The sequence below is a fragment of the Vulpes lagopus genome, chromosome 6 (genome assembly GCF_018345385.1).
Source record: "Vulpes lagopus strain Blue_001 chromosome 6, ASM1834538v1, whole genome shotgun sequence".
NCBI classification, from domain to species: Eukaryota; Metazoa; Chordata; class Mammalia; order Carnivora; family Canidae; genus Vulpes; species Vulpes lagopus.
In genome coordinates, this window is record NC_054829.1 from 97,972,176 (window position 1) to 97,985,049 (window position 12,874).

Sequence of the window (12,874 nt, forward strand, 5' to 3'; positions counted from 1 at the left end):
ATTCCTATTTTCATGCCTACGACTGTGGAAGGTGCTTTCTATTTTTTCCTTGTTCATTGTCCCCAGTTTGTCAATGTTATTAGTAGTCTTTTCTAAAAAATTGGGTTTTTGATGACCTATTTATTTATTTATTTATTTATATAAAAGATTTTACTTATTTATTCATGAGGCACAGAGAGAGAGAGAGGCAGAGACACAGGCAGAAGGAGAAGTAGGCTCCATGCAGGGAGCTCCACGTGGGTCTCCAGGATCTGGCCCTGGACTGAAGACAGTGCTAAACCGCTGAGCCACCCGGGCTGCCCATTTATGTTTTTTAAAAATTCTTTAATTACTGCCTCTATATCATTTCCCTCTTAGTTTTTGGGATTTCAAAATTTTCAAAATTTTCCTCTTCGACATCGAGGAGATTTAATTTATAGATTTTCAAGTTTTTTCTTTTCTCCTGTAAACATTTAAGGTTATATACTCCTTTTTATAGATTCTCTTAACTACATCCTATAAATTTTTGCTCTGTAACAATTTCATTATCATTAAACTCTAAGTCTTTACTAATTATTTGACCTATGAATTATGTAGAAGTATGTGTATTTGTGTTTAAATTTCCAAATTTAGGGCAGCCCTGGTGGCACAGCGGTTTAGCGCCGCCTGCAGCCTGGAGTGTGATCCTGGAGACTGGGGATCGGGTCCCAAGTTGGTTTCCCTGCTTCTCCCTCTGCCTGCGTCTATGCCTCTCTCTCTCTGTGTCTCTCATGGATAAATAAATAAAATCTTAAAAAAAAATTCCCAAGTTTATGGCAGTTTTGTGGTTTTTTTGTTTTTTTCTATTTATTTCACAGATTAGTCTATGTTAATTTAAGGCTTGCTTTGCATTATATATAAAATGTGATAAATTTATGAAATTTATTTCCTATATATATGAAAGTGATGTGTATTTACTAACTTGGAGGCTTATAGTTCTACATATGGTTACTAAACACAATACATAGTTGTCATTCAGATCTTTCACTTCTTTAATTCTCTTGTAAATTGATCTTTCAATTTTTGAGAGAAGTGTATTAATAGCATTCACTAGGCCAATAAATTATTCAGTTTACTATCTAATTTTATGAATTTGCACTTAACATTGCACTTAATATTTTGAGGATATGTTGTTGGGTACACACGGATTAATCAGGATAGAAAAATCATTTGTTCATTGTGTTTGCTTTGTAACAAGCAATGGCAGGCCCAGGTGTTACCACTGGCTTTTTGGAAGCAATCCTCTGTGGGTGGTCATGTTTCTGCATGTCTTACAAGTAAGGCAGTTTTGGACTATCTTTTAAAGGATGTTCAGATGGTGAACACAGTAGAAGATACGTAGTGTCTCCCTCTGGAGCAAAGGGCAAGCATGCCCATTATAACAGTCTTGTGTTCCAACAGTTCAGAGTTCCTTTCCTTTAGATATCCATCTGGGCCTGACAGCATTGCTCCTGTGGGACATGGGGGATGAGGGGACTGGTGCAAATATGCTGATGCTCATGCTGCTTGCTGGACATGAGTAACACGGTCCTTTGTCTCTGACCAGGAGTCTTGAGTCTTATACACATATCCCAGAATTGTGGGAGGCTAACATGTCACCTCGAAAGGTGGAGAAATCTTAGGCCATCTAGAATTCTTGACACCAGCCCCACTTCCCTTCCTGTTAAAACTTGTTTGGGCTGCTGCTAATACTTCTTTATAATACATGGTGCCTATTATGGCAAGTTCTATTTGATTTATGTGGTAGCTGCCTGGAGAATTCTCTGAAACACAATAACAGTTGACTCAATATCTTTATGTTATTGCTGATAGGATATTGCAAAATGCTCTTTTATACTCGCTCTGAAGGGCTTTAGTCTGGAGTTTTGCCTTGAAACACATTTATAAAACTACCCTCATCGTTCCCAGCAAAGTCACACTTGAGCTATAATTTGATATTTGATTTGATATTAGACATGTTTGCCTTTGCATTTTCTTCAGCATGTTCTGAGTAGTTGAAGAAACGTTTTTAATATTTGCAAGTTATTAACTAATATATTTATGTAAATAACTTGACCTAATTATCAGGTCTGGAAATAAGATCAAACCTTAGTTATCCAGATGGCCAAGTTCCTAGGCAGCCTCTTTCAAATAGTCTGCATTTTTCAGCATGCTCTGTCATAATTTCTCATATATATTGTGTGCTCAGGCAATAAAAATTTTATATTATCTTCTGCAAAGGTAAATGTGTCACAAGATTAATAATATGTAGCCTATGGCCAAATGGTAATGATTTTTACATTTTATGTTGTTTTTCATTATTTATTCTGTGGCTCCTTTCCATGGGGAGAATAATTGAAAGCTGGCTATAATTATCATTGAAGTTTGTTCAAAATATTTATACTAGGAAAAATTAGTGACCCAAATAAATTATCAGATCTTATTTCTTAGAGCTAGCCTAGTGAAAATATACTTGTTGTAAGTACAGAAAGTTCTTAAGTAGAGCTGTAGTTTGAACTTCATTTACCTTTGCAAATTGCTCACAGCCTTTTAAAATTTTAAAGTATTTTATTAAGTAGGTACAAAAAGAGATTTATAAAGTACTTGTGAAGCATAAGGAGTCAGGATTCAACAATATATGCATGCCTATGTCCCACATACTTTCTTATCCCTTCAGATAGCCTCCAGTTTCTTAAAAATCTGTGCTTATAAATCCCTGGATTTATTAAAAGATTTATTTATTTATTTTAGAAATAGGGAGGAAGGATAGAGGGAGAAGGAGAGAGAACCTCAAGCAGACTCCTTACTGAGTATGGAGCTCAACCTTGGGCTTGATCTCAAGACCCTGAGATCATGATCTGAGCCAAAGACCAAGAGTCAAATTGTGCCACCCAGGGGCCTTCCTGGACTTTTAAAAATAGATAAACCACACATATTGGTATCCCTAAACCTTTTGGGTTTTTTTTTATAACTCATAAATAGAAAAATAGCCCATTTCTTCTTTTTTAAAAAAGATTTATTTATTTATTTGAGAGAGATCGAGAGTGGGGGGAGAGAAGCAGAGGGAGAGGGAGAGATAGAATCCTAAGCAGACTCCCTGCTCAGTGCAGAGCCTTATGGGAGGCTTGATCTCACCACCCTGAGATCATGACCTGAGCTGAAATCAAGAGTTGGATGCACAACCCACTGAGCCACCCAGATGCCCCCCCACCCCATTTATTCTTTTGTGATTTCTTTTACCTTCAATATTATTTCTTAAAGTTTCACCCAGGTCATTTGAGATTTAAATTCGATTCATTTTCATTGTTGTTTAACAGTTCCATTTATGACTATAACCCAATTCACTTACCACAATTCACTATGTTTGCGCACATTTGTGTTGTTTCCACACTTATCTTCAAATGGTATGGTGCTGAACTGTCAGTCAGTTGGGACATGAGTTTGAGAGTCCAAAGCAGGGATCCCTGGGTGGCGCAGCGGTTTGGCGCCTGCCTTTGGCCCAGGGCGCGATCCTGGAGACCCGGGATCGAATCCCACATCGGGCTCCCGGTACATGGAGCCTGCTTCTCCCTCTGCCTGTGTCTCTGCCTCTCTCTCTCTCTCTCTGTGACTATCATAAATAAATAAAATTAAAAAAAAAAAAAAAAAAAAAAAAAAAAAAAAAAAAAAAAAAAAAAAAAGAGAGTCCAAAGCAGTAGTCTTAAAATTGGGAAATGAGTGCAAGAATATACAAATATTTTCCCCGAGGGATGTGAGGTATGCATAGTTTTAAAGGAACCAATTTCCAAGAACTTTGCCTCTATAAACACTCTTCTTTAAAAACTGATCTCCCTGAGAAGCTACCTGAGTTGTAGGTCTTGACTGTTCATCTCCTGTGTAACGAACCTCTTCCCCACTTTAACAAAAGATGAGCCTCTGTTGGTGAGTCTTACCACAAAGCTGCATTTTGGGGTGTAACAAGCCAACTTGCAAGGTACCAAACAAAAGAACAGTTTGAAATATTGCTGTGGAATAGTATTGAAAAAACGAACTATTTGAATGTCTGGTTTTATGGGCTGAATTGTGTACTCTTGATATTCATATGTTGAAGTCCTAACTCCCAATACCTCAGCATGTTATTGTAACTGAAGGCAGGGTCTTTAAAAAGATGATTAAGTTAAATGAGGTCATTAAGGTGATCCCTAATCCAATACCACTGATATCCTTATAAGAAGAGGAGATCTTGGTCATAAACAGTACAGAGGGAAGACAATGTGGAGACTGAGAAAGAGGATAGCCATGCACAAGCCAAGGATGATGCCTTCAGAAGAAACACCTTGATCCTGCCAGCCCCTTGAGTTCACACTTCTAGCAACAAAAAGAAAATGTATTTCTTTTTGAGCCACCCCATCTTTGGTATTTGTTTTGGTAGCCTAAGCAAACTAATACATCTAGGTAACAAGTCCTTTTGCAAGTCAGGTGGTTTTTAATCCATTGATTTCAACAATATTGAAAAAAAAATTGAATTATCTGTGTATTGACTATTGAAAATAATTTTTGGTGATTAATATCTATGTGGTTTTGACATATATCTTGGAAGTAGCTCAAAGATTGATTATAATTTGATATTGTAGTAACCAATCTCCTCAATTCCCATCTACTTATTGATATAAATATGTTTTCTCAGAGCTTCTATCTGTAGAAACAAAACGTAAGAAATGATGCTAAATCCTCTAGTTCTAGCAAAACCCAGTATTGATATATAGGTGAATCCAGTAATTTAGAATAGTCATCTCACTAAGAGATAGTATTTTTGTATTTAATAGTATTTGTAAAGTTCAAAAACATATTTAATATTGTTAATCACATATGTATGTGATTATTATTTATAAAATTAACTCAACCAAACATTAGCATTTAAAGCCTTAGGAAATTTTTATAAATATAATTTTAATTTATAATATGCTTTTATTGTAGAGAGGAAATAGTAATAAGATTTTCAAGCTTAAAATATATCATATGAAGTAAGATTCAGTTTAAAAACAGACTTAAAGAGGGCACATAAAAAAAGAAAAAGTAACACCGAAGAATTGCATCCTGGTGAAGACCTTATTTTTGTGTTTTCTAAATAGATGTTGCTGAGAATTAAATCATTGCTATTTATATCCCAAGGAAACATTTAATAAGGTGATATAATCATTTTATTTAAAAAATGGTATTTACTACATGTTGGAAGGTACATCACTTGCAACATTTACAATGAGGATGGATTTTTTGGATGGCAATTTAACAACATGGCAGGCAGGAGGTATATTTTTATAAAAATTTTAAAGCTGTATAGCAAACAAAAAAAATTTGAAGAACACTGCTCTAGGTTTGATAATTAGAAATGGAATTGAGGACACATGAAATATGTTAAACTTCAACTCTACAAACTAATGTTGGAGAGCAGAGATACTTATATTGATGAGCATGTTGAAGCAACTTTTTTTTTTTTTTTCCCATAGCCTCACCAATGTTTGGATTTTTCAGATTTTAAACTCTCTTTTCATCTTTTATTTTCTCGCTAAAATGGACATCTACACATTGGTGTGTTGTGCTTTTAATTTGCATTTCTCTTATTACCAGTTAGACTGAGCATCTTTTCATATGCTTATCAGCCATATGGGTTTCCTTTTCTGTAGAGTGCCTGTTCAAGCTTTTGCCCATATTTTTTCTTTTGGGTTGTTTGCGTTATTCTAATTGCTTTGAAAAGATTCTTAATATATTCTGGTAACTCTTTCTCAGTTATATGTATAGGAGATACTTTCTTCCAGTTCGTGACTTGTGTTTTCATTCTCTTTATAGTGTTATGCGATAAACATAAGTTTCAGTGATTTCTTTGCATCTTATTTAAGAAATCTTTCCCTGTGTCAAAATCATAAAAATTATATTGTATTCTGAAAGTTTCCCTTTCACATTGAATTTTTCAATCAATCTGGAATGGATTTTATGCTCGATATGTATGCATCCAATTCCATTTTTTCATGTAGATAAATGTGCCAATTTTATAGTGCCAATTATTGAAAAACACCACCATTTACCCACTGATCTAAAGCATCAATTCTGCTGTAAATCAGCTTCCTTTATATGTCTATGGCTGGGTCTGAGCACTTTATTATTTCATAGACCAACTTGTTTTGCTCTGTGTGGCAGAAACAGTTCATCAAGCCCACATCTTATGGGCACATTGTGCCACCACATTTCCCAGCACTTTTTGCAACTGATGGGCCCATGTGACTGAGTTCTATATGGGAGACAGACAGAAAGCATGTATATCACTTCCATACTTGGCCCCTGCAAATCCCGTGAAATCCTTCAAAGTTTCTCTCTTTTTTTTGTCTAAGGATCCAATGGAGTAGTGTGTCTATAATCAATGGTAGAGTCTAGTCCAGAGTCTGGGGTTCTGAATATCTGCACAATGTTCCTCCCAGTGCATCACCATGCACCTTTCCCTCCTCATCTGCCACCAGTCTGCCTTGGACTTTTGTCATTGTCATCTCTTGTTTAAACTAATATAGATAATTGAGAACTAAGCGTAATAGACCTAAGAGTTTTATACTTGTACATCCTTCTCCTGCGCAAAGAGGAAACTGTTAGTAGTGCAACCTGAAGCTGACTCTATGAGGGTATAGATTATAACAATTGGTTATTGGTGAAATAGATTCAGGAGACTAAATCCATTACTGTAATACTATCTTTCTATTAATAGGAGGAAAATAAAACATACTATTCTTTCAGGAGCCCATCACACACACTAGCTAAGGGTCTCTACTAGGGGAGAAAGGGGATAGATTATACCTTTTTTTGAAGGTACACGAGAAGGTAACCAAGCCAATTGTACAAGATAGGCATGGAGGTGCCAAGACTAAAATGCATATATTTTAAACATTTGTACTTTTTTAAAAGTTTTTATTTATTTATTCATGAGCGACACTAAGAGAGGTGGAGACATAAGCAGAGGGAAAAGCAGGCTTCCGGTGGGACTCTCAGATCAGGCCCTGAGCAGAAGGCAGAAAGACACTCAGCCATTGAGACATCCAGGCACCCTCATTTGAATGGTTTTTTTGTTCTAAGTATAGCTCTGCTCCAGTGAATGGTGAATATTGACAGTAGTTTCCTCATTTTTCCTACCTGAAAGGAAACCACATTAATAATTCTTTCTTTGAATTTGGAAGCAGGTGTTTCTGACATAGGTTTTCCAGTCTTTTGGTGATGTGGAGAAGGTCTCTGTGCTTCCTTGGGCACCTGGTGGCAGCATAGTGAGCTCAGCCCCCGGAGTTGACGTGGTTTTATACAGTACTCTGGCTCTCCTGCATAACTTGGTGACTTTGGGCAAGTTACTAAACCTCTCTGTGTCTGGTCAGTTATCTACAAAACGGAGAGAACAGTGGTCTCATTTCATAGGGCTCTTGGAGAAGTAAATGAGATAATTTGTATTTAAAGCACCTAGAATAGAGCCCAATACTTAATAAGTCTTACTAAATGTGGGCTAAGCAGTCTGAGAAATCTGAGCTATGACCATAAATAAGGAGACTAAAAAGACAGATGAAAAAGATTAGAAATTCAAATTGATAATAGTGGAATTAGAAAGATTTTGTTCAAAGGGAATAAACTAGTGAAAATGAAAATGTATACTGATTTTACAGTTAGATATGTCTGCATTTGGTCATTAGAAAAAACTACAGAAAAAGTTTACATAATCATTTTTGGTTTGTAAAAAGGTGGTTGCCAAAGGAACTCAAATGATTAATATTTTTCTATAAAAAGTATTATCATAATTGAAAAATTATGAGGCAAATTGAAAAATTATGAGGCAAATATTGTCAGATATATTTCCGGGTGATTATCGCATAAACTCATTAAAGACAAAGAAGACAACAGAATTAAAAATATATGATGCTTTATTGTCAAAAATAGACAAACTTTAATTTCCTTTAACAGGAATATTAATTTGAGAATCTCCATAAGCCATCACCATTTTGTGAGCACAAAAGACAAAGGTTCAATGACAACTGTTAGTGGAAAAAGGACAAGGGTTCTACATCCCAGCCAGAGAAGCCGTGCCCACAGCATCATGTTGACCTTTAGAGCCTCAACAATAACAGACATGCAAACAAGGTTGACTCATCCTGGCCCAGTCCTATATGGATGGGCTTTGCTGTATCTTTTCAAACACGGGAAGAGCTGGATCTGTTAGACTGCTGATTTGAAGAGTGAAATTTAGGTCACTTATGAGATCAGTAAAAGGATCACACCCGCTTTTGAGTAAGGTCAGGATGAAGACGTTTGTCCCTACAACCCTGGCTTCAGGCACTTAAGGTGGTACTAATAATTTGGGCAGGAGACCTGAATAAACTCCCTCTCTGTGATTTACAGTAAAAACGTGAGGGCCTTGCTGAATTGAATACCGCAGTGTGGAGACGACATTCTCTCATTAACATAAAATAAGAATGGCCAAGGACCTAGCTAGCTGGCACAAGAAAAAAAATCAGACCTTTCATGTTCCCCAGGGACATGTATCCAAGGCTGAAGAAAACTGTTTATCTAGCCCATGATTTTCATTCTCTAGTCTGTATTATCCACCAGATATCCCTAGCCAAAACAGATTTCATGAAGGCCCATCTTGACAATGAAAAATGGTAGCATGTACCTATCTCCTTTGAAGATTCAGGTTAAGGAGAAACACCTCAGTTCCCAGGAGAGGCCAGAGCCAGGTAACACTGACATGGTGAGATGCTTCATCTGAGGTTAAGCATATGTAATAATGAAAAGAAGCTAGATTATCAAATGATTGAGAAAGGAAGTAGATCTGAGAACTTCCCATCCCTATGCACATTCACCATGTACTCACAGGGAGAGTAATCAATTATATGCAAAAAAAAAAAAAATTCGGTTTAACACTTTCCACTTTTCTAGCTTAAAAATAACACTCAATACTTGAGAACTAGAAAAGCTGAGCTTGTATTGTACCATAAAATTATTTAAAACAATACTGTGGTTACTGAAATGACAATCAATACACGCTTTTGCCACCTGTGTAACAGAAGCATAGAGAGGATGCAAAGAAACAGTGAAGTAGCTCTGTTCTTGCTATGACATTTCCTATTCACTCTTGCATGGGGTTACATTTTAATGAAGTTCACCCACTAAATTCTACCCTCCAGTCTAGGAACCCTTCATTTTTGAGTAGGGGCAGGAGATTGGTGCGGGCTTCTGGAAGTTTTGATGGACTAAGCATCATTAAATTTCTGTGATTGAAAGGATTACTCTGAAAATACACAGAAAAGAGCCATACGAAAATCAAATTAGGCACATTTTGTTTACTGTCTATTTAGCAAGACTACCTGGAAAAAGCGAGGTCAGATATAAAACTAAAGTGGATTGCTTCTTTTATTCCATGTCATTTTGTAAAAACCTGTGATATAGGAAAAAAAATGTACACTTTCTTGGGTCCTTTCTCAAAAGCCATGAAATGAGCCTTCTAGTTGGGTTGCTGAAAATGTGAAGCCAGGAAGGGAGATGACTGAATTTGGGGTTTCTCCTTGAGAGCAGGCGGGGTGACTACAAATGACCCTCACTGGGCAGCTGCAGAGCTTTATGACCCAATCATAAAAAGGACCTTTAAAATCTTTCTTTTTCAGCACTCTTCAATGACTGTTGTTCCAATCAAGGAGTAAAGCTTTTTCTTAACCAGTCGGAATCCTGAACTCAGGATCAAAGTTCGCCTGAGGCCAGATGAGAAGCGACCGCGACTGAAGAAAAAATCCCTGAAGCTAGTCCATGAGCAGTTCTCCTGCTTAAACACAAGTGTGAGCTCGAAAGTGGGCACCACACTAGAATCACACACAATCTTATCCAGCTTTTTACATACGTTTTCAATTTCCAAGTTCACGTGCATAACACATCCCCGCAGGCCGCAGGGCTCGGTGGAGGAGAGTCGTAGGACATCTTGAGCAATCCTCTGGGTCAGTTTCTCAGGGACAAGGACTTTTGAGCAACCAAGCTTGGTTTGCTTTGATTTGGACAGACAGTTCTCCAGCATTTTAGCCAAACTCTGGCAAGTTGTCTCCTCAAATATCACCTCATTGAGGTTGGGTTCCGGAACAACGTAATCCCAGTAGTCAAAATCTGTAGAAAATGGGAAGTTGGAGATGAAAGAAAGAAAAAAAGAAATCCCCCAGAGCAGCTAAAATACACCAAGATAGAAACATTGGTTACTTCTATCTACTACATTTCCCTGCTGCTAATATTTGGGAGTCAGAGGACTTCGCTTTGCTGTCAACTAGCTGGGTAATGCTGGGTTACCCACTGAAACCCCCCCTCCACCAAGACTGAAAATTCATCCATGAAATACAGGTTTTGATAAACAGAATGGATAGGAAATAATCCTTTCTTTTTAAATTTACATGTGTACGCAAGCGCAATCTTACAGACTAGATCAAAAATCCACGTATGGTCATCCTAGAATACCAGTTCTTTTCTTTTGTTTCCTGCTCCCTTACTTGCTCTGAGGGTTTTCTAATTTTGCTTTACAAAAGAACGCGAATCACTTCTGGAATAAAAATGGTTATATATATATATATATGGTTTTTTTTGATGACGGAACTGTTACTTTCTAAGATCATATGTGTTTGTTATTATAAAATGCAGGATTTTTGCTACTGATGAACTTAAGATGAACTTGAAGAGTTATATTAAATAGTGAATTTGTGTCTTTCTTTAAAAATCTCTACTGAAATAGTCTGTAGATCCCATTTTAGCTTCAGCCTCTTTGATTAAAAATTGCTCAAAGGGAAGACCTTTGAGGTTCACTGAGGATATTTATAACTGGCTGGGTAGTATTCGTAGCCAAGCAAAACAAAACAGTCCTAGGAAAATAAAATTAGATTTGCTCAAAGGAAAAGAGATAGCCCTGCATTTGGTCACCTACCTTCCAAATTAATCCTACCACTTGGCAGGATGCCATACCACACACACAGTCAACTGTGCAGCCCCTCCCTAAGCATATTTCACTTTCAATGGCTACTGCCTCTTCCCCTCTCCACATCACCTATTCAGTTAGGTCATTGTTTTTGTTTTTCCAACTAAATGAAACAAAATGCGGTCCACATTACAGGGTTCCATATTTTACCTATATTGAAGACAGAGAATTTTAGAGCTTTGGCCTATAAAATTTGATCATCAACCACTTTGCCTTCTAAATGAGGAAGGCCCAAAGATCTTAAGCAATTTTTCTATGGCACATAGCTCCTTAGTGGCAGAGCAGTGTGCTAAGCTAGAAACTGTTATTTAAAATTGCAAATGAAAATATGTCCAGCATCACTGCTGTTTCAAAATTTCCTTCCGGTATTAAAAACAGAGGAAGGGATATATCCACAAAGAGAATACTACTCAGCAATAAAAAGGAACACACACTAATGTAAGCAACCACATTAAAGGATCTCAAAATCATTAGGCTGCGGCAAAGAAATCAGATGCCCGAGTACATAGTACATGATCCCACTTGTATGAAACTGCAGAGGCAAAGCTTACTTATGGTGACAAAAAGCAGATCGGTGTTTTCCTGGGGACAGAGGAGGAGAGTGAGAATCGATGGCCAATGGGGACATGGGCATTGGTGGGGGGGATGGCGGCAGTGGTTATAAGGGTGAATACATGTGTTGAAACACAAAACTGTAAAGTTAAAGTTCTCCGTGACTTCACAGCCCCATAAGGAACCTATATAACTTTTAAACCCAAACATCATCTTAGCTGCCAAGTATGCCATACAGCCTTCGGTTATTTTATTTTTTGCTACTCTTGTTTCTCACTACCATGAAGGGAAGATGCTAGGAAGTCTGGAAAGGAGTGTCTTTCAGGTGTATCTTGTGGCACACCCTACCTACATCAAGGAAGGAGGCAACACGCCCGGCCGCCCATCTCCTCCATCCAGGAGCCGCGACCTTTGGAGGAGAGGGAGGCGGGCGGCCGGGCAGGCAGCTCACCATTTAGCAGGCTCCCCGGGTGGAAGCCATGGTCCAGCAACTCTGAAATGTTGGCCGAGTTCTTACTGCTCAAACTGCCAGTTGCCACCATGGTCAACGGCTCTGTTTCCCTCGCGGGGCCGAACGGCCTTTCCGGGGCGCTGCAAAAAGAAGGCAAGAGGCGCAGAGGTGCAGGAGCAGGCGAGACGCGCGGAGGCTTCTAAGCCGCCCGGCGTCCCGGGAGCTGGCGAGCCGGGGAGTCACTTTCCAGCGGGAGGAGCGGCCTCCGCAGCCCACGTTCACTGAGCCCGCGAGCGGGGACGCCACCACCGTCACCACCGAAAACTCGCTCAAAGTTAGCAAACGTCGGAGCCGGCGGGCCCCGCGGGGCGCACCCCTGCGCGGGCGCACGGAGCCCTCCCCCTGCCCCGACCCTCGAGGCCGCTGCCTCGCTCACCTGCCGGGAGGTCGCCGGGCCAGGCGCGCTCGCTGGCGAAGCGGCGGGGTAAACCGAGGCAGGGAGTCTTCCCGGGTGGCCCCTCCCTCGGAGGCTCAGCAGCGCCGGACCCCGCAGCCCACGCAGCGCCCGCCCCACCGAGCAGCATCGCTCGCGGGGCCGGGAGCACTTTATAGGCCCGGCCCCGCAGCGCCGCGGCCCGCCCACCTGCACCACCCTCCGCCGCCCCGCGCCCCGCCTCCCCGGGGTCGGGTTGCAGTGCCCGCCGGACCCTCGCCGCGGCCCCAGGGCGGCCGCTGCCAGCTGGGGACGGGCTTGCGGCGGGGTCGACACCTGCCGGCTCCATGGGTGGGCCCAGGACCCGCGTCCGCCTCCGCCGCGAGCTTGGCTTCCTCGGCGCCCCCCCCCGGCCCGCGCTCGCCCCCCCCCCCCCCCC

The 12,874-nt window shown here is 39.9% G+C and overlaps 1 protein-coding gene across 1 annotated transcript; it reads right to left on the reverse strand.

Moving 5' to 3' along the window:
• Positions 1-7,901: 7,901 nt before the first annotated feature.
• On the reverse strand, positions 7,902-12,615 carry DDIT4L (DNA damage inducible transcript 4 like). The gene is made up of 3 exons (XM_041759744.1): positions 12,439-12,615; positions 12,003-12,142; positions 7,902-10,146 (listed from the first exon to the last, which is right to left on the reverse strand). The coding sequence occupies exons 2-3, from the start codon at positions 12,091-12,093 to the stop codon at positions 9,656-9,658; spliced, it is 582 nt and encodes a 193-aa protein (XP_041615678.1). The 5' UTR covers positions 12,094-12,142; positions 12,439-12,615; the 3' UTR covers positions 7,902-9,655.
• Between the last annotated feature and the right edge of the window lie 259 nt (positions 12,616-12,874).